At 57.1% G+C, this 21,820-nt stretch overlaps 1 protein-coding gene across 1 annotated transcript in view; it reads left to right on the top strand.

Moving 5' to 3' along the window:
- Positions 1 to 21,820, top strand: part of SRRM4 (serine/arginine repetitive matrix 4) — a 136,854-nt gene that overhangs the window by 98,380 nt on the left and 16,654 nt on the right. Inside the window, exons 3-8 of the mRNA XM_045846134.1 lie at positions 1,429 to 1,515; positions 3,214 to 3,285; positions 6,280 to 6,306; positions 8,048 to 8,098; positions 10,897 to 10,995; positions 11,214 to 11,370. Of these exons, the coding sequence (XP_045702090.1) occupies positions 1,429 to 1,515; positions 3,214 to 3,285; positions 6,280 to 6,306; positions 8,048 to 8,098; positions 10,897 to 10,995; positions 11,214 to 11,370 (493 nt within the window). The remainder of the gene's footprint in view (positions 1 to 1,428; positions 1,516 to 3,213; positions 3,286 to 6,279; positions 6,307 to 8,047; positions 8,099 to 10,896; positions 10,996 to 11,213; positions 11,371 to 21,820) is intronic.

The following is a 21,820-nucleotide window of genomic DNA, read 5'->3' as shown; positions in this document are numbered from 1 at the left end:
CCCCTCATTCGGCCGCTCGCCGAAGGTCCACATGTCGGGCTCCTGCTCTGTGCCAGGCACTCGGCGAGGGGAAAACTTGGACGTGGGCACCCACATGCGCGCTCGGACGGCCAGTCCGCTTCCTGGAAACGTGTGGGGTCCCCTGTGCTTTGTAACACCGGAGCGTACGTAAGGCGCTGCGTGCCTCCTCCCTATGCTGTTTGCGTTCAGCCTGCCAAAAGCGACTCTCCTGAAAACGCTCTCGATAAATCAGTAGCCGTATGGTTTTTATACTGGCAACGCGGAGACCTGAGCGTGCATTGTGATCACTGTATCGTTGTTTTTCTACTAACCGAAATGATCCCGGTTCTTGGAATGGAGTTAAATATGGCAGCGTTTTTGAGATGTTCTGTAAAGAGTTCTGGGTCGTTTCCAGAGCGCAGGCGCAGAAACAGGTTTGAGAAGGCAGCTGGTCCGGTGGGAGAGCTCTGGGGGAGGGGCCACACCGGCCTGGACTCTGCTCCCAGCATGCTCAGCGTCCCCTCACCGTGCCTCAGTGGGCAAACCCGTTCAGCTCCCTGAGCCTCGTCTCCTTCACCTGTGAAATGAAGCAGGAAAAGCCAGCCCACCCCCAAAGTGTTTTGTGAATGTCCAAGTATATAAAACACGTGGCACATAATAAGTGAATAAACGGTAGTTATGTTATTGCTAATAATGACAATAATATTCTTATTAATATTCCATTTGCCCACGGTGGTCCAACTAGGTCGGCACGTTTCAATTTCCAAGCAGTTTTTCATCCCAAACTGTCTCCTTTTGCCATGGGGTAGTGTTTTAAAAAAAAATCCCCGGAGCCTGCCCCAATTATAAAAGGAGATAACTTGACTTCATTTAGCTGCAGCCTGAGCATTTGAATTTAATTGAATGGGAAATAATTATTCCTGAAGAGCAGAGGTTTCTGAGGTTCTGTGAAGCGATATAAGATATGTATCTCATTACATTAGACCTCGGCAAATATACTTTTAATAATCAGCTGCTCCTTCGCATATCTGCCTCCTATTAAATTTCCAGCAGGAACTATAGACTAGATGTATTGGGGAGGGAAGGGGCTGAACTGCCGATTCATTATTTAAAAAGTGATTTATTTATCAAGGTCAACCATTTGCAAATTCAATAATAAATCTATTAAGGAGCAGTTAACCTCCGTGATTCTGTTTTAAATAATCAATTGGTGTTTGGGTGACATACCGCGTCTGTCTCATTAGGTCGGCATTAGCTCCTCATTTGAGACACTTTGTCTGAAGTGTGACCGAACCGGCCAGGAGGTGGTAATTCGCTGTGGGTCCTTCATCCTCCAAGGCGCTGGGTCCCCTTTCCCACGCTGCAACAGCCCTGACCGGGGCCTGGGGACCCTGAGCCCTCTAATGCCAGGCTTGGTGTTCTCCACAGCGCCTCCCGCGACAAGGATTTGACGCCACCGCCCTCCTCCAGGGGGAAGAAGAAAAAGAAGAAATCCACCAGGAAGAAGAGAAGGAGGTGAGGGCCCCACGGCCTGGTGAGACCGTGAAGGTGGGGGAAGGGACAGAACGGGGGTAAAATGGGCATCGGAGTCAGACAGTGACCCCTTGGGTTCGGTGCCCCTCTCTGCCCCTTCACTGGCTGTGTGGCCTTAGGGAACTCACTCCACCTCTCTGTTTCCAGTCCTGCACAATGGTGACAATACCTCCCTCTCGGGGCTTTTGAGGGGGTTTGGGTGAAAAAACGGGTGTGGAAGGCGCTGTCTCACAGTGTCTGACACGTAGTGGTGAGTGACAGATTGGGCGGGGCCACAGCCCTGACCCTGAACATTGGTTTGTTTGTTTTAGTTTGAGGGCTGTGTCTGTGTGGAGGGCTGTGCGTTCCCCACGATCTCTCTTGCCTTTGACCGCAGCCTGCCAGGCAAGCATTATTGTCCCCATTTCAGAGGCGGGAAAAGAAAGGCACGGGGTGGGCATGGCAGAACCCACAGGGACGTGGCTCCAGGCCCCCTGGTTGGCTCCATCACATGCACCCGTGGGTTTAAAGCCAAGGATAATGGATTTTATATTTTGCTAGCTACTGACTCTTTTGTACCCTATGATTTTTTTCTATGTACAATGTATTTTATTTTTTTTTGCATTTAAAAAGATTTCCAGATTTCCTTCTAAGCTGCCACTCGTTGGCCTACAAGGATAGCCAGAGCTCCAGACCCGGAGTGGTGGCCATAGACCGTTAGAAGGGACAGCTGAAAAACACACCAAACCGGGGAGGCAGTACTTGAAGAAGCCTGTAGGGGGCAGCAGAGAGGAATGTCTGAAGGACAAGTCCCCACCCCCAGGTTCTCCCGGACCTAGTTTCCAGGACACCCCTGTAGGCTAGTTCTAAAAGGACCCAAACAGGAATGTGGATGAAGACCCTAAGTCCCAGGCACTGTAGAGTGAGCGCTGGAATTGGCGCAAGTGGCTTATGCCTCCTGGTCTTAGGGGCGGGCACGAGGACACGTCAAAGATGGAAGCCACAGGCATCAGGCTTCACCAAGCCATTCTTTCGTTCAGTCAATGTCCACCGGGCATGGGCTTGGGTTCAGGCTCTGTGAGTCCCTAAGAGTCAGGCCGTTCTCAGCGCCGCCTTTTCCCCTGCAGACATGTTTTGTTGCACGTGCAAAGTGTTTATTTTTCTTTTTGTCTCTTTAACTCCTGGTCAATGTTTCAAGGCCGGGAGATGCCATATAAAAAAAGATGTTTCTCTGGTGACTTCTATTGAAAAGGAGGTTTTCTGGAAACCCGGGGACCCCCGGCTGATCTGAGAGGCACCCCTTCAGTCAGGTGCCCCTGGTGGACCCAGGTCCCCACCGCTCCCTGCTGCCTTTCGGCTGGGCTGCTGTATCCGCATATGCTGTCTGAGAGCCCCCTGCTGGCACTGTGTTTGAAACACCTAATCTTGCTCAACCTGGGTGTTTTGTCAGTGGGGGAATGAGAGCGAGCGGTGACCACCCAAGGAGGCTTCATGACTTGGTGGCAGAGCCAAGACTGGAACTCGGGTCTCCGGAGCCTCGGTCCGACATTGCAGACACGTGCGAGCTAGTGTCAGCCTGTACATTATCCTGTGGGTGCCACCGAGCGCCCCAGGACCGGCGTGGGGCTGGAGGGAGGGCCTTTCTGAAACCAGCACTGGCCTTTAAGAACCTCTCTCTGAAGGGCGCCCCTCTCCCTGCAGGTCCCCATCGTATAGCCCATCACCTGTCAAGAAAAAGAAGAAGAAAAGTTCCAAGAAACATAAGCGGCACAGGTACTGCCCCTCCTCCTCCGCAGACAAGACTGCCCCAGGTGGGGGAGGGGCGGCGGTGAGCGTGGATGACCCCAGAAGGTCATTTAGAAGCATTTCATGTATGTAAAGCATTCATCTGCGGGTTGCCTCTCCTTCGTTTGGTTTTTCGTGCCTTGTGTAACTTGGGACCCTGGTGGAGACGACCAGAGGCCCACCGAAGCCCACTCAGGCGGAGGGGCAGTGGGTGCGAAGGAGGCGGCAGTAGTGTCTTGGGGGCCGGCCGGGCCTCCATGCGGGTCCAGGGCCGAGGAGTGGAGTGCTGAGAGCACCAAGCAGGGCACGCAGTCCCCCATTCCCTGTGGGAGACGTGGCTGCACCCCGTTTCCGTCTCTCCACGTGGCAGGCCCAGCCAGAAGGCACTGAGTCTCTCTGTCTTGTCCCTCATTCCCAGTCCCCAAGGAAAGGCCCCCCCGTGGGTCCCAGAGGATGGGATCATGCAAAACCCGGCTTCTGGGGATGTCCTCCCTTGGGGACAGTGAAGGGGCACTCCGAACTGGCCGCACGTGCCAAAAGGTACCCAGTATACACACACGCACATACACACCCTCACACACACGTGTGGAATTATCGGTGGGAAGGGGGGAAGATGGGGTGGATACACGCCAGCGTACGCAGATCTGTGGCTCACAGGCCAGGCTAACTCTTTATGATCAGGAGATTCCGAGATATAAAAACCAGGTTTTCCAGCTGCTGTGCACAATCAGCAGCGCTGTCCTCATGGGCCAGTTTTCACACAGGTGACCGTCAGCTGCAGCTGAGCCGCTGCCGGGAGTGTGCACGGGCCTCCGAGCTGGGCTGGCCACGGGCCCATGCTCACACACACTCATAGAGCCCGCTGCCCCCTGGGGGCAGGGGGTTCGAAGCTCCCCGTGCAGGTGATTGGCTGCAGCCCACTGTGGATGGTGGGAGAAGAGCGGTTTCTATTTTCTTTGTGCTTGTCTGCATCTCCCGCTTCTCCTGCATCGATGGCGGGTGGCTTGTGCAGTTCATCACAACAGAACAAAAAAGCAAACAGTTCATCCGGGGTTTTCCCCGGCATCGCACTCGTGGTTCCAAGTCGCCCCAAAGCAGCTTTGCCTGGTTGAGGGACGTGGTCAGGTCTGGGCTCTGTTGCCAGAACCAGCCGGACTCAGTTTGGCCGCGCCGATGATGGCGCCCCCTTCCCAGGCACTCTGACGGAGGCTGAATTGTGTTTGATGCGGTTGACCCTTGAAAACGTGGGGGTTATGGGCCCTGACCCCCCACAGAGTTCAAAGTCCCAGTGTAACTCTGACTTCCCCAAAACTTAACCACTACTAGTCCACCATGACTAGAAGCCTTATTTATGGATTAACACACACTTTGTATGTTATATATTATATACTGTCTTTTTACAATAAAGGAAGCTAGAAAAATGTTACTAAGGAAATCATAAGAACGAGAAATACACTTACAGTGCTGTACGCATTTACTGGGAAAAAACCCCACAAATCAGTGGGCCCGTGCAGTTTGAATCCATGTTTTGGAGGGTCAGCCATACAAGACGGGGTCACACCAGTCAATGAGGTGTTGCTGGTTTGGCGTGAGAAGCCTCTGCCAGCACGGAGGCTTTGGCAGCGACGGTGGCCTGCCCAGACTATAGACCCGTCTTGTCGCCTGTGCTGAGTAATTTGTCCCAGCTCGGGGCACTTTTCCGCGTCTGGATCTGGGAAGCCTAGGGCCCTCTCGCTCCAGGGTTTCTTCTTTGGAGAAAGAGATGGGCCAGGGTAGGGACGAGCTTTTGCTGCTGGCTGCGGTCAGCCCGGGCACTGGAGGGCGAGTGGGGAGGAGGGCCCCACACGGGGAGGTTAGGAAAGGCGGATGCTGACGCTCCCCCAGCCCTCGCCCAATGAGCTCCGCCCCCCGCTGGCTCCGCCCCCGCTGGCCCCGCCCCTGCCTCTCATAGTGTCTGGCGAGTGATGTTTGACTTTGGGGGAGTATGGGAGCCAGGGGTAGAGGATGGATGGAGATTTTTTTTCTCTCCTCTCAATTAAAAAGACTTCAGGGTTAAAAAAATTTCCATTTTTAAATCTGTTTGTTGAATGCCTATTATGTGTCATGAATGAGGATTCTGGGCCCCTGGGAACAGAACAGTGACCAAAACCCAGCCCCTGCCCTCCAGTGGCTGGCACTCCGGTTGGGGAAATGGGCAGAGGGCTGGACCAGAGGACAGCTAAGCTCCGGGCTCGTGGGAGCAGAGAGGAGGCACCCGAGCAGCCTGGGGCGGGGGGGCGGGGATCAGAAAATGCTACGAGGAGAAGGTGACCTCTGAGAGGAGCTCCAAAGAGTGAGTAGGGGTCACACTGGTGAGAGCTGTGTGACCATGGGCATCTCGGCGAACTTCTCTGAACTTCAGCGTCTTTGTAAAACGGGCGTTAACAGTACTTCCCAGAGTCTGGGGGGAGATGGAAAGAGACCGTGTGTGAGACCCTCAGCAGGGAGCCTGGCTCCCAGTAGGAGTCCCGCTCGGGGAAGCTGGTCGTCCTGTGCCGATGAAAGTGATGACGACCATGAGTCCGCGGCCAGGGAGGGACAGGGGAAAGTGAGACGGGGGGGGGGGGGGCGTAGGGAGGGAGGCAGAGGACGCTCTTACCTCACCCTCACCTGCCTCGCCCAGCCCCAGCACAGGGGGGTCCCTGACAGTTTGGGGCGAGGGCTGAGCACTGGTGGGTTTTGACCTGGGGATTCCAAAAGCAGACCAATGTCTTCATATTCTTTTCAGTCTAAGGGGATGTTTGCTAGGTGTCTGACCTCCACATCACACGGTCGCAGATGCACTGAAACATTCACCCTGGGGAAGGAAACCTCTGACTCACCTGTATTTCTTTTCCTCCCTTCCTTTCTCCTCCCTTTCCTCCCTCTGGGCCTGTCTGCCTTTCTCCTTTCTCTCCTTCCCTCCCTCCCTGCCTCCCTCCCTCCTCCCCCACCCCCAATCAGGTCATTCTCCAAGAAGAGAAGGCACAGGTAAGAATCTTGTCACCCCCAGCCACTTGCTTCAGCGTTCCTGCTTTCTTAAAGGGGCAGTGTCTAGGCTCAGATCCCAGTCCCCGCCCCCGTGTTCTCAGGCACCACCCCCGTGTCTGTTTTCTGTGTCTGTTTCCTCCCAAACAAAGGCTTGACCTGGTTTTCCCCAAAGCTCCAAGTCAGCTTTCCACTTCCACCGGGCAAGACCGTTGTCCCGGGACCAGCCCCTCCAGTGTCCGGTCTTGGAAAATCTCCCACCCTTGCCCGAGTCTGTCCGTCTTAGCGCTGATTGAAACCCTGGGGTGGGGCCTGTGGAGGAACCTCAGCCCTCCCAGACCCTGGCCGGGCAACAGGGGCCGGGTCCTGCTGCACCGGGAACCCCGGGTTTCCAGCACAGATGGACTGGCTCCGGCAAGCAGCGCTCTCCACGTGTGTGCGTATTTCACCCCCGTGATTCTCCTCACTCTGTGCGGTGGATGTTTCATCGTCCCCATTGTACAGATGAAGAAACTAAGACTCGCACAGGCGACGGGACAGGCGTGCTCACAGACACGGTGCGAGGGTGGCCGAGCCAGACTTTAAAACCAGATCTCAGACAGAGAACCGGGACGGGCCGCTGTGGCTTCTTCAGTGCCCCCATGTGAGAGCCGTAGGCAGAGCACAGAGCTCTTTAGTTCCTTCCGTGCCAAGGAGACCTCGACCACCGATGCCACCCGCTCTCTCAGCCCAGCAGCCTGGGCGGCAGCCCAGTGTCGCAGCCAGGGAGGCTGGGTCTCTGACGAGACAGCGGACTTGCCCGACGTCCCAGGGGGCCAGCCGCGTGCTGGGTCTGAGGTGTGAGCTGGCATCTCCCAGTGAGGCGCCGGGCCCTTCCACGGCCCAGGGCGAGTCTCGGGCGTGGCCACAGGTCCTGCTGCCACCGTCAAGGCCCAGTTTCGGGCAGATGAGACCAGTTTCCCGTTCCCAGGACCGGGGCCCCACGCCGAGTGTGTGCGTGGCGATTTCTTGAAGCCAGCCTGACTTCAGTTGTCAAATCGTGCTCCCCCTCTGGCGCCTCCGTGTGACGGCGCTGGGGCCTCGGGCTGGCACTGTCCGTTCCCTCCACGGCCCAAGTGCTCTGACCTAAAACAAACAAACAAACAAACAAAAAACAAAGCAATAAGGCCCAGGTGCTTGGATATTCACGGGCAGAACATTTCAGAATCCGCCCGGCTTCATAAGTCTCCAGGGTTTCCCCTCGAAAGTTCCATTCTCTTCTCTTAGAAAATGATGGGACAGCAGCCGGGAGAATGGGCTCCGGGGACCGTGGTCTGGGGCCACCTCCCCGCTCGCCTGTGTGGGCCGGCTTCCACATCTGTGCAATGGGCCCGTGGTAAGGTGTGCCCCTGCCGTAGGCGGTGGGGAGAATACAGTGAGATTACAGATAAAAAGGATTCAGCAGAACGCCCTATAGCAAAGCCTCACAGGATGGCAGGCATTGTTATCACCTTCATGGCTACGGTTGTTTGTACGCTGCCCAAGCTCACCCTGGCCTCCTCAGTCCCACATTCTCAGGCTGGGCACCTGGGTCGGCGTCTCCAGCCGAACCCTCCGGCGACAGTCGGCGTCGACTGCCCTGCTCTTGCAGGGGACAGTGGACCTAGTGGCTGCTGGGTGTTAAGCATGTTAACTACTTGTTTATGTTCACCTTTCACTGCAGTTTTGCACCTTTCCATTAATTGGCCATTCGTTTGTCATGTAGCTCCTCCAGCCCAAAAAGCAAGAGAAAGGAAGAGAAGAGGCACAAAAAACAGTGAGTAGGGACCTCCGGGAAGGCTCTCCCCAGTCCGGGGACAGTGTTGAAGTCGCCTGGTGAACAGGAGCGGCAGGGTGGGGGGGAGGGGAGAAGGGAAAGGCAACAGCCTGTGGACGGGCTGCTCCGCGGGTCTGGGCGTGGGTGCGTGCACAAGGCTGTGTATGTGATGTGTGAGTGTGCATGAAGGTGAAGGGCATGCACCTGTGTGCCTGGCACACCCTCTGTATATGGATTCTGTGTTCCTGTGTGCGTTGTGTATTTATCTAGTGTGTGTGGTGTGCACATTGTTGGTAACCGTCTATACCTTTTTTCATCATGCAAACATCTGTGTGAACTGTGTGTGCCAATGCGTGCAACATGGGCACCTAGTGTGTGCAGTATGTGTTTGTGTTCACACAAATGCATCACGTACGCCGTGCTTGTGTGGGCTGTCTGCCGCTGTGAGTGAACTGGATGCACTGTGAGTGTGCCCAGCTCATGTGTCTGTGTGCGTTATGCATTCCGAGGGTGTGGGTGGCTTTTACCTGTGCACACGCTTGTGCTGTGCATGCACCAGTGGTTGAGGGGGGATGGTCAGGTGCATGCACCTGCGTGAGTGTGCACCTGAGTCCCAGCCCTGTGCTGGGGCCTGGGGCTCAGCGGGGCGCTCAGCGAAGCGCCTGTCCTGTCCCGGGGCCCCAGCTGGTTCCCGGTTTGTAGCTGGTTGTAGAAATTCCAACCAGCCAGCGCTGCCTGTGGAGTTCAGTTCCCAGCCAAATTAAAAGTAAATTTGGTTACAACCCACCTACTTTATACCCTGCAAATGTTAGTGCGAGTGTTTTCCAATCAACTAATAATTTATCTCCTGCCAAGAAGCTTCTAAAGTAAGGATCAAAGGCAAAGGGATGAAAGGCAGCCCACTCCTGGAGAGGGAGGTAGGGTCAGGGGCGCAGAGGGAGGGCGCCCAGCTTTGCGGCTCCACAGGGTCGCCTCACCCAAGGTCGGTGCCCAGGAGGCCACGTCGGACACCGCCGCGGTGCCTGTGCCTGCGGGAAGCTCCAGAAGGAAGCAGCAGAGCTTTGAGTTAGCTCTGGGGAGAACTTCCTGATTATCAAGCTGGCTGTTCAAGTCCAGAGGCAGTTGTCGGTCCTAGGATTGCACGTGCTATCATGCTAAGCACACACAGAGTGCATGCTCCCCACGTCTGCAGCGTCACTCATCCAGGGGGGCTGTATGGTGGGCCCTGTGCAGGGCCCAGGACAGAGGTTTGCCAGGCACTGTCATGGCCTCAAGGAGCTCACAGTTCAGGGGGCCCGGGAGCCAGACATGGGATGCGTCACAGTGCCGCGGTGGCACAGGAGGTGGCAGAGGCAGTCCAGGTGCAGACGGGGCCCTGGTGCTGGGCAGAGGGTGTGGAGGGGAGGGGACGCTTTCCGCAAGAGGGGGTGTTTCGGCCGGGGGTGGGGACGGAGGTGGGACTCTTGCCGGTGGCAGGCCAGGCACAGCGGTGGCCTGGCCGCGCCTCGGTTTCTGCACCCGTGAGACAGGAGTCCTGGGGCACCCGCTCCGCAGGTGGTTGTGAGGGGCGGGGCGTCCGTTTGAGGAAAACGCTTGGAACACAGTGCCAGACACGCCGTGTGTGTTAGGTAGGGATGGGTGGCCTGTCACCCTCGTCACCTTCACAAGGACGTCCTGGACTGGGAAGCGCGTGTGCCAGAATAAAAGCATCCCCCCCCCCCCCCGCCCGGGGACGCGCGTGCCCGCCAGGCCAGCAGCTGTCATGCAAGGAGGCTGGAGAGCCAGACCAGGCGTGGCTCCCGAAGGGGCTGGGGCTTCGAGGTCAGACTCTGGACCTGACGCGAGGGCACCGGCCTGATTATCTCACGTTACGGGGATCCCTGAGTCCTCTGTCGGGACAGCCAGCTACCTCCCGACGGAGCCGTCTGTAGCTCCCACGATCCCCCCGGCCTGGCCCGCCACGGACGCCCCTGCGCCTCCGTGGTGACCGCCGCCCCTGCTGCCGCCGTGTCGTCGTTATTGTTTACGGGGCTCGGAGCCAGCGGAGATACCACTTGTAGCGGCGGTGGTCATGATTATTGTAATTTCTGTTGTTGATGATGCTTGTAACTCATTCTGAAATTGGGCTTTTGACCTCATGCTAAGAATCTAGACTTAATTTTCCAGGTCCAACATTACAAATTGGCAGCTCAAGGGCCTAATTTACTCTGCAGATGTGTTTTGTTTGTCCCAAACAGTGTCATTTAAAAAACAAAAACAAAAAAAGAGCCTCCATTTAACATAGGAATCTTTTCCATAGATATCTGTGTTTCTACAGTCGCTTGAAAAATTAGAAGACCCAGCCCCACGCCCACATTCTGGAGGCAGAGCCACCCCTTTCTGTGCCCATGGCCTTGGGTTGGTATTTTTTAGTGCCTGACGGAACCACCCACTGGGGCACCTCGTGGTGCAGGACACGGTCTGAAATCGAGGCTCTGCCTTAGGGGAGGCAGAGGTGGCAGGCAGAGGTGACGCACCTGTCTGGGGCGTGGTCCGCAGCCATCTGCTGCCAGCGGGGTGGGGTGCTGAGCCATCCGGAGGACCCCCTTTCTGCTCACTCGGGTTCGGGTCGGCTGGCCAGAGCCCCCAGGTCCCCGTGTGGGGAGCTCGGGTGACGTGGGGCTGAGGTGGAGGGGGACGCTTAGCTTTGGGAGGGACGAGTGACAGAGGGCAGTGTGTGTTACAAGGTCAAAGTCCATCAATCCGGCGACCCATCCACCGGTCTCCCCGGACTCTCTCCTTCTCACCCCACCCCCAAGGTCTCGAAGCAGGCCCCGAAAGTCTCACCGCCACCGCCGTCACCACTGCCCCTCGCGATCCCAGAGCTCGGAGTCGAGGTCCTCAAGCTGTGAGAACAGGTAACCCCTCACCCCAGCCGCCACCCAGAACGGAGTCGACATGTGTCACCTGAGGCGGTGAGGGAAGAAGTGAAGGAGTGAATGAATGAATGGGTAGGCAGGTGGGTGGGTGGATGGATGGATACTCTGCAGTCCTCAGATCCCACGGGTCCCTCCGCCACCTCTCTGCCACCCTCCCCTCCCTCGACAGACCCTCAGGTGTCTCTCCCCTGGCCCAGGCACCGCGGCCGGTCCCCCGAGGAAGGGCGGAAGTCTCGCCAAAGGCACTCCCGCCGCTGCTCCAAGACCCTCGGCAAGGCCAGCCCCGAGGCCCGGTCCAGCCACCCGCCCAGCCAGCCCCTGCAGATGCTCAGCCTCCTGTCGGCCAGCGGTGTAGTAAGTACTCCGCACAGCTCCCTGGGCCAGTCTTGGCCGCGACACCTGGTGGGGGCGGGGGCTGAAGGCACCAGTTCAGGGCAGTGCACAGCACATTTTTAACTTGGTTTTGGGCAAGGACCCCACTGATTTCAGACCTCACTGTTAATTAACCAGATGGTCCTTCACCAGCCTTTGGCAGCACTCGGCTTGGGGATCGGGGGCGGGGGTGGGCGGGCGGACGAGTGAAAACATCCAGGCTTTTTATCTGGGGGGTGTCGAAAAGTACGTCTTCAGGAATGCCTGTGCGAGGCACTGTAGGAGGTTTCTTGGTGGGGGAGGAAAAGGGGGGTCTCCAAGGTCCCAGGGAACCCCAGCTTTTCCACGAAGTCCACATCTTGGATGCCAGCTAGCCGGCAGTGTGGAGGGACAGCCGGGGCCTGATGTCACCTGTGTCAATGTGACCTTACATGTACAGGACCTGTGTCCTCCCACAGGTGCACAAAGGTCTCAGGGACAGAAAAGCCAAGGCCAAGGTCTGTGTAAAGACTGCCAGGTAAAGCAAAAGCAGACAGACCCCTGGCAGGCTCTGAGCGGGACCTCAGCCAGTGGATGCCACGGCGTTTCTGGGCCAGGGCGTGGAGCTGGACAGGAACGCAGGTCCCCGTGCTGCCACGTCCTAGCCGTGTGGCTTTGGGAAAGTCACTTAACCTCATTGGAGCTCAGTTTTCTCATCAGTAAAGTTGAAACAGGACCACTTCCCTATAGGGTCGCTGGTGATAATACAATAAATAAGATATGGTGTATCATGGCCTTTAGTAGACGCTACAGGGACCGAGAGACAGACGAGGACATTGAACCTCGATGTGGCCTACAGTTGCGACTGCCAGCTGGGAGGGGACCTGTCTCCTCCAGCTGCGAGCAAATCCGAAAGTCTCGGAGTGCTTCTCCCTTAAAAAGGATGAGGGGGGAGAAAGGAAGAGCTCAGAGGTGCTCGCCGGGAGGTCAGGGAGGGGCCGGCGGTGATGGGCCCTCGCTGGGCCTGGTTGACACAGCAGTTAGGGCCTGTCGCGCATCCTGAAACTCACTGTACCCCGTCACGGCATCCTAAGTCACCAAGTCCAATCTTGCCGTGGTCCTCGGCCTTGCTAGAAATAGCCCACGGCTCTCCCCAGGCCACCACCCCCCCTTTGTAGAAATGCCTGCCGTGCTGAGTGTTCGCCGGTGGGAAATGCCCCCCTCCTGCAGTCTCCCCGCCCTGCGGGTCCTGTGAAGGGTCTCCCCAGTGTGGCAGAGACTTGGAGACGGGGTTCGGGTCTCGGCTTGGCGGCACGACTCCTCTTGTCCCTCGCAGCCTCCGCTTTCCCACCTGGAGAACGGGCCCGCGGGCCTCACGTGTCTCCCAGAGGAACTGTTGCAAAGGCAGAAATGAATTTAAAAGGCAAGCGGTGAGAGGTGGAAGGATGATGTTCAAGGCAGTGGAAGCCACCTAGTCCCCCGGTCAAGGTATTTGAGGCAGCCCATTCGGTGGCCCCTAGTGACCCTCATTAAAAAGTGCCATTGGGAGCAACTGGCCCATGCGTTCTCACCTGCCCGGGATGGCTTCCCAACTGGGCAGGGCTCTGAAGATGTTGCAAAAAAAAAAAAAAAAAAAAGTATCCTCCCACAGCAGCTAAGCGAGGTACCGGATTGGCTGTTGGTTCTCGAAGCCGTCTGTCCCCGGGGGCCCAGCCCTCGCTGGAAGAGCTGAAAGCTCATCCGTACTTAGAAGGCAGAGATGGCGAGAGCCCGTCTCACTCAAACCCCGTATTCCAAGAAAAAAAACTGACTCACAGGAGATCAATGACTCCCGTGGGCCAGGGCAGGTCGGTCGTTGGGAAAAAACAAAACAAAACGTGGGGTTCTCTGACCGTGCGCGCGAGTCCTGGCTCTGAGCAACGGATAGCTGCTTAAACCGTCCTGAGCCGCAGTTGTTTCCTCCATTAGAAAGAGATCGTGAAGATAAGATAGTCTCTTCTTCAAAAGCCCTGTTGTTAGGACAGAAGCAACGGAATGTTGCAAACCACTGATCCCTCCCAGCTTGGCACAGCGGCAGGACTCGGCAAAGGTTGGCCGGTGTCCTGACCGCAGCCTCGCAGACTCTGCCTCTGTCCTTACCCACCGAGGAGCCCCGAGCGAGTCACACAAACGTGCTGTGCCTCGGTTTCCCCCAGGTCTGCAAAACGCGGGCACTGATGAGACCGGCCTCTTCAGGGGTACCACTCAACTCAGGGGAACTGTTTATGCTGTGACAGGCGGGTGGTACACACTGTTATGGGTGATGGCGATGATCTAGTAGCCACAGTGGAAATAGAGATAACTGTGGCAACAATAGCAGCGGCGATGGTAGTGATCATAACATTGGTGCGGCTCTAGGCACAGACTAGCGGATGAGTCGGGACTCAGAGCCCGGCCCCTGCTTCCCCCAAGATCCTAGAAGGCGGCTGCAGCCCCCAGAGCTGGCCCCGCCCCACTCGTGGCTGCCTGGTTTCTGGGGACGTCGGGTGCCCCCCAGTCCTGGCCCTCTGCGTCCCCTCCACACCGGAGCCTTTCTCATCCGCTCTCCTGCAAAGGCAGAGACGAAAGAAGGTGGCGGGTGGGACCACAGGTTTCTCTGAGTCCTGGCCCCGCGATGTCCCCGAGCTCTCTGTGGAAGAGAACAGCAGAGTCTCCGGCATCGACTGCCGGTTCGGTCATCCGTTCCCACCGACCAGCTATCTGCTGGGCAGCTCTAAAGGGCCAGCTCCGAGGCTGGTCCCAGGACCCTGAGCATGAGGGCAGTCTGTGTCTCCTTAGGAGGGAGGCAGGCAGGTGAAAACTGTGTCAGGTGGCAGGCATCGTGAATGCAGAGAGGGCGGAGAGGCTGCAATGGGGTTGAAGGCAAGCCCCAGGAACAGGCGTTAGGACTGGCGCTAGCTTCAGGCAGAGAAGGCAACAGCTAGCAGAGGGGCTGAAGGAGGCAGGAAATGGAGACTGGAGGCGGGATGGAGACGGAAGCCCAGGACGAGAAGGGGGCGTCGGGGGGGACGGCAGGAACCTGAGCATGAAGGGCCTTCTCCGCCACCATGCTTCCTGCCACACTCCATTGCAGGCATTTCCTATGCACGGCTCTTTAAAAAAATCAAGAAGGGTGTATCACATCAAGGGGCACATTTGCAAGTATGAATATGCAAATCTGGGGTCTTGTCTCCTTGAAATCCTACTTGGTGAGCTAAAGATAACCTGAAGCCCTCTTGCTGGGCCTGAGCCCAAATCCAAATGGAGGGTCCCAAGGAGGCAATTGAGGGACCCTTCACAGCCCCACTCGTGCTCCTCATCTCCACTCAGCCGTCTCTGTTCCAGGCATCAGGGAGACAGGGAGACGCATAAACCCCCGCTCCTGAGCTCCGGAGCTCACAGTCTGGTAGTCAGCAGCCGGCTGCACCGCCGTGAGATAAGTGCCGTACTCAGGGCTGAGACTGAGTCGGTGAGTGCCCGTGCCGCCTCCGCTGTCGGAATATTCAAATGTTTGCACAGCAGTTGATAAACAGAGCCTGTCCCCACCCCACCCCCAGTCAACAAAGCCACCTCTTTTCTCCCCTGGTACCTTCCGGAACCTTCTCACAGCTGGCACCTGGAGAGAGACCCCTGGCAGCCCTCCAGTGGGCTACCTGTGGAAGGGGCCCACACTCAACCCGCTGTGGAGTCGTTTGAATATCCCCCCGATGGTGGTGGAAGCAGATACAATGTGTAGTAGGACCACAGAGGAAGGACCACACGGTGTTGTCTTGGTGTCCGCGAGGGCTTCACAAACGGGAACATTGGAGCTGGGCTTTGAAGGACGGGTAGGAGTTCACCCAACTGAGAGGGATGGTGACAGAGGGAGGGGGAAGTACGGCTGTGTGCCCGGCACTGTCACATTTGAGGTAGGTGCTGTTATTATCACGATTTTTCAGATGGAAAAAACGAGAGTCAGAGCGGTGAAGTGACTTGGGCAGTAGCCCAGTTGGGAGGAAGGGGAGTTGGTGTGAGTCGTGGCTTGTGCCTCGGAAGCTTGGTCTGACAGCAGAGGACTGACAGCTGCTTGACCGAGGGGGTGGCGACCCCAAGGTCCGGCCAAGCCCTTTCCCTGGTGCAGTTGGGGGGAGGGAGGCCCGGAGGGAGGGGCTGATGCAGCCGGAAGCTAGACCAAGCAGAGGAGCAGGCCCCGTTTCTGCTCTCCCGCCTCCAGCCTGGGCCAGCGGTGGCCACAGCTCCCTGCCAACAAAAACCACACACGCGCCACAACAAAAATCAAAAAGGGGGGAAAACAGAACTTGGGGTCCTTAAAAGAGGGTCTCGTGAAATCTGTCTGCAGGACGAGGCAGTGGAAGGTAGTGATGAAGACTTGGAGGCGGATCTCAATACTCTGGAGTTCTTGACCTTGTGTCTGACCTTGTCTCCCTGGGAGGCCCTGGGCAATAGTAATAACTAATGCTTGCTGAGGACCTACTATGTGCCAGGTGCTGGGCTGAATTCGTACCTGCATCATCTCACTTATTTCTGAAATGGCCCCTCAAAGGAGCTTCCATCAATGTCCCCTGTTTGCAGTGAGGACACTATAGCCTAGAAGAGTTAAGTGAAAGGAAGCTATTGAGGGGAGAAATTAAAATCCAAATCCAGAAAGCCTGACCCGGGGACCTGGTGTATAATTGCATGGCCTCCCTCTGTCATCTCCCCACACTGGGACCCAAGGGACTCCTCATCTGTGCCTCGGGCCAATGATCACACCCACCTCGTCGGGTGGCTGTGGAGACGGACCGAGATGAGGTGTGCATGCATTTAAAATACATGCACTGGCGCCTGCCGTGCGCCAGGCAGTGGGTGAGCAGCAGTGAACCAGACAGACGAGGTTCCTGCCCTCGTGTAGCCTCAGTTGTGTGCGGACAGTAGCCCAGCGCTTGGGACCTAACGCCCCGAAAACAACCGTCACTGGGGTGGTGAGTGGTCGTCAGAGTGGCTTTATTAAACCGACTCCAGATAAACCCAGACGTGGTGTGTTCAGAGCAGGTCTCCTTCAAACAGTTCAGTCCCACCCAGGATTCCTGGCGAGCATCAGAACGGCCCTAGGAGGAAGGCGGGGTGGCGCTCTGCTCCCCATTTCATAAACAGGGATGTGGAGGCGGAGGGACAGTGTGCGAGTGGCCCCGGCCTCCAGGCCCCTGGGCCAGCCTCTTGTGAATCCTGCAGACGCCTTCGAGCTCCCCCTCGGTGGGAAGACGAAACCGTTCCTTGCAGTTCAGAGAGCACGGGAGCCAGACGCAGAAGAAGGGCAGCGGGAGACTCGGGGGCTTCTGGGACGGGTGGTTTTGGTTCGTTCGGTCGTTTGTTTTTTAATGGAAAGTAGCATGGCATTGTCACCTTCTACTTTTGCGAAGTCAGGACAGGAAAAACCCCACGACTTTCTATCGTGAAAGTGACATCTTGCCACCAGAAGAGGTAGGACTGGCGTGGCCTCGGGAGAAAGGATGAGGCCTGACATCAAATGCATTTAGTGGGGAAAAGTCCCACCGGGGGCATCCAGCCCGCGGCCCAGGATGGCTGTGAATGGGGCCCAACACAAAATCGTAAATTTACTTAAAACATGATGAGATTTTTTTGTGGCTACATGTCACAATGTATTTAATGTGTGGCCCAAGACAACTCTACTTCTTCCAGTGTGACCCAGAGATGCCAAAAGGCTGAACACCCCCCACACAGAACTTGAACTTCTTTCGTTTCAATTCGGGCTGGTGAGACACCGTGTAACAGTGTCCAAGCAGAGGTTTTCAAGAACCGGTGGGCTGGGGGCCGGCCGGCGGGGGGGCTCTGGGGAGATGGAGAAGCTGAAGCCGCCCATCAGCCTCGTGCTGGAGGGAGGGTCCCAGGAGGAGGCCAGGCCAGCTCCCTGGGCCCAAGGTCAAATGCAGACCCCTGGGGCGGCTCCGGCCCCAAAGGACTTTGTCCTCTTCCCACAATCCCCGGCAAGTCTCCCTGTCTTTCCTCGTCCCCGGCTCCCCTCAGATGAACTTCCAACAGGCCAATGAATCCCTTTTCCTGCCGTCTTCCTAATTAGTTTGCAAAGGAAGATGAACAACAGCAAGCGAAATAAACTTAATGTCTCTGTGAAACCAAAGGATTTTTTAACGGAAATAACCAGAGCCCTCTAGCTAAGCGCTCCGCCACGCAGCGCCGTGCTCACACGAGAATTTCCAGTCCCCCATCTGGCAGGGAGGGGAAAAAAAAGTTACAGCCGCCTCTCTCCATGGGGCCATCGGAAGCGCAGTAAATGCACTTGTTCAGTTTAATTGGAATTCTCTTCTTGATTGTATTTTTGTAACCTATTAGGCCGTGCTGCCTCTTGATCTCCGAATTCAGCTGAAATTAAATTTTAAAGTGTAAGTGAGAGGTTGTCTCCCCACCCCCCCGGCCCCCGTTCTTGATTAAATAATGATTTGAGACAAAAACAATAAATAACGGAGCTGGCTTCCCTGGAGGGCTGAGAGAGACTCCCAGTGAAACGCCAGGAGCCGGAGTTCGTGGTGGGGCGGGGGGGTGGGGGGGAAGGGGGGTTAATTACTTATTAGAAAAACTCAAGTGTTAACACCGAGTATATTAAGGAACAAGGAGATGAGGCAAGTTTATGAGTGCAAAAGGGAAAAAAAATTGGAGGGAGATAGAGGAATAAAGGGAAAATACGTGTTTGCTTTTTCCCAGTGGCCAGGAGTTTCTGAAATGCAGTTTGCCCTTAAAAACACCCCGTGACCCCAATCCTGACCCCAAAGGGAGAGCTGGTAATAGCTTCAGGGCCTGAGTGTGGCTCAGCGGCTCTGGTCTCCTGGGCCCTCTCACCGGCAAAGGCCGACAGGGATTGGGAGGGCTGAGACGGGGACGGTGGAGCCATTGGTCCTCTGCGGTTCGGAAGCGGGAGGTGAACCGCACAGGTGCGCTGTATCTGTTACTCTCAGCGCGACTGAGGTAACAGCCAACACTCAGGAGAGAGGGCCACAGGCTTCGACATCTCAGGGGCCAAACAGCGAAAAGAGACAAGCAGCAGGGCCCTCGTGGGGCTCGGGGCCAGGGGAGCTCGGGCCCCGTCCAGAGGGGCAGCTGGCATCACTGTCCAGCTGATCGCTGACTGCCAAGCAGGGACACTGACCCTGCGTTGCAAGATCTTATTTTTTCGACGCAAACCCCAACGGGGTTGTGATGGGGAGCCACCCCATGCTACAGTGTTGGCTGTTGATTCAGATTGATGGTCGAGCACACCTAGCGGGCTGAAGAAAGCATATGTGAAACAAAGCATGGCCCAGGGCGATGTGGGGGGTGGAGGCTGACTCTGCGGGCTCCCTCCCTTTGCCCTCCTAGGACAAGACGAACTCTGGGGCCGGTTCTGCTCTGGCGGCAGCGTCCCCTGCCGCCCTCCGTGGCGCTGGCTCGGTAACACGCCCTCTACTGGGCCCCTCCCTCCCTCATCTCATTGCCCCACGCCCCTACAGACGTGCCCTCTGGAATAAACTGCTAGCACTCAAATTTCTCAAATTGAGAAATCCCTGTCTGAATTTCCGGAAGAACCCATAGTAAGACCAGCGCTATTTCCCTCGGTGATTGAGCAGATCTTACAGGGGCTGAATTTTCGTGCCAAGACCCAAAGGCAGGCCTCTGTGAAGACATGACAGAAGGTCAAGGCTAAGATGGAGGAAGGGGTCGGAGTGGGGGTGGGGGAGAGAGCCGTGGTGGAGAGAGCTGTGGTGGGAGGCTTCCCGGTCTTCAGTGGGGGCCCCGGGTCCCACGAGAGCACTGTTACTGGGCCACAGTGGGTCCAGGTAACTCCCAGCGGGTGTCCTGGGCACCGTTTTGCAGCCACGCTGGGACTGAAGGGGCAGAGAGCGGTTACATGCCTAGGAGAGAAATTCCCAGGGGATGAAGAGGAGCTCTCCCAGGTGGATTCTGAGAGGCCTGTTATCTAAACGAGGAGACGTGGGGGGAGCAGGCAGGCGCTGTCCCGTGGAGTCAGTGTCGAGCGGGCCACTGTGGGCGTCTTCCGTGCCGGAGCGGGCGTCTGGGTAGCAAGGGTCACTCCGAGGTGGGAGGGCAGGGGACAGAGACAGAGGCCTCTGCGGTCTGCCTGTCATGACATCCGTGACTCGAAGGTCTCCTGTGAGTCATCACGCCGTCACCCTCCCAGCCCCCAACACACACACACCCACACGTTCTGTCTCCGGCTCCCTTCAGTGTGTCTTTCCTCCTCTCTGTGTGGGGTGGACGGAAGGCTCTGGAGAAGGTGCAGTCTGGGGCTGAGAGGCCATTAAACTATCCAGACATCTCTAATGAGTTTATTAAAATGTTCCTGTCCCCCGGAAATAGAGACAGAGCCCATCAAGACGTGCAAAGCCAAAGCCAAATAGGGGTCAGCTGAAAGAAGCAGGGATGAATGTCTGCAGGGTACCTCCCTCTCCCTCCCCTCCCCCTCCCCCTCCCCCACCACAGGTCAGAGAGAGCGAGAAGAACTGTGTGTTCGGTATCTGCCAGGGATGCTATATTCTGCCGCGGTGCCCTGTGCCTTGGAATTAGACCCCGCCCCCACATCCTCACTCACCAGGCCGGTTGTGAATACTTATGTGGGGATGCTTCAGCCCAGAGAAAGGTATATTTTTTTCTAGTGTGTCTAGCCAGAGAGGGGCACCTTCCTAAAATGTCTACCCAGTCACCGTGTGGGGCCCACAGCCCTGCTGTGTGCCAACCGCCAGACCAGATCGTGTTTCCCCCCCTCCCCCCCGACTTTCAGGACAGCGGAGGGTGGAGAAAGAAGCAAGGAGGCCCGCACAGCTGGTCCCGCCCGGAGGGCGTCTCCCCTTAACTGCAGCGCTCATTCGTTCGTTGGCTGCTGAGAATCTGGAGGTCGAGGCCCTCCTGGGTCTGGGATGGCCAGGACCAAGAGCAGGAAGCACTCCTTCTCTCTGCCACAGGCCTGGGCCTGAGACGTGGTCCTGGAGGCTGTCCCGAGCTCACACACCCGGCCCTCCCCGGGACTCAACCCCAACCGTCAACCAAGGGTCCACCTAGTGTCCTAGAGCTGTTTTGAGTGTGATGGAAGCCAGTCACTCCTTTTAATCCATCAGCCTCCCAAAGCTGGCGCCCACTCAATTTGGGACTCGCCAGGGCCCGATCACCGAGCCAATAAATTGAGTTAGGATGGGCCCAGCCACCCAAGCCCAGGCTTCCCGGGGCCTGTGGAGCAGCTGTGTTCACTCAGCAAGATTTGCTGAGCCCCTGCTCTGGGGCAGGCACGGTGGGTGCTGGGGTGCGACCCAGAAGCAGCCGTGTCTGGGCCCTGCCTTCAGCACGCCCCGCCCAGGTGGAGAGCCAGGCGGTGAACAGCATTTGCCCCGCTGAGTGACAGTATGTGGCACAGAGATGCCGCTCACTTTTGAATGAGTGGATGAAGGAAAGGTTGAATGAATGAGTGAATGAATGAATGAGAGAGTTTTGTGCTCTTCTGGCCTGGGGACCAAGGGAGGCTTTCTAGAGGAGAATGAATGCATTTAGTCACGTGAAGTGAGACACGGGGGGGACTCTTCCAGGCAGAGGAAACGGCACGTACCAATGGCCTGTGGTTGAGAAAGTGAGATGCGGCGGCAGAACCGAGAGCACCCTCTCTAACCGGTCAGCTTAAGGTTGTGGGGGGCCAGGGCGGGGTGCGAGGAAGAGGTGAGGCTGTGTGGAGTACACAGGGTGGGGCTGTAAAGGACATTGTCATCCAGGTCAAAGGATTCAGATTCATCCCAAGAAACGGGCCTTTCAAACAAGCAGGAGAGGCTCGTGTGTTCAGGCACCGGGGCCGCCCAGTGCACACGCGTCAGGAGTGCTTGTACCTCCTCCCTTTCCTGGCGAGGGTGGGAGAGCGCGAGGCCACGCAGAAGTCCCAGTGCTGAACACACGAGTTACGTGTGGATATCGGTTGTGGTCGGGCAGGGACACAGATGTCCCCGTGCGCTCAGGGTGTGGGTTGAGAAGGTGGGAAAGAAAAGTCCCCTTCTCCATCCACCAGCCCCGAGCGGCCTCCCACCGGTGACGTCTTTGTGCATGGGGACCCATGATGCACCGGGGCCAGTCATTTGAACTTAGTGGTTGAGGCAGGGAACAGGGGCGGGGGGAGACAGGGGCCCAGCCTGGATGCCCCCAGGGAGCACGTTTCTGGGAGATACGGGAAACCCTTGTTCTCAGGGTCCCTGCACTTGAGCCCGGATCCCTCCGAGAACGGCCTCCTGACTCACTTGTGACGTCCTGGCCACCGAACACTCACCATCTCTGAGGCAAAGATGCTCTGAGCCCATCCCTGGCCTGAGCCCCAGCCTGCGAGCTCGCGTCCCAGCGTCTAGCTGCCTGGCATGGGGCTCCCTTCCTCTTGACAGAGGTGGTCCCTTCTCCCAAA

This window comes from Phyllostomus hastatus, unplaced genomic scaffold (genome assembly GCF_019186645.2).
Source record: "Phyllostomus hastatus isolate PE091 unplaced genomic scaffold, TTU_PhHast_1.1 phas_contig_1162, whole genome shotgun sequence".
NCBI classification, from domain to species: Eukaryota; Metazoa; Chordata; class Mammalia; order Chiroptera; family Phyllostomidae; genus Phyllostomus; species Phyllostomus hastatus.
The sequence above is the reverse complement of the archived record's forward strand: the minus strand, read 5'-3'. Positions and strand labels throughout refer to the sequence as shown.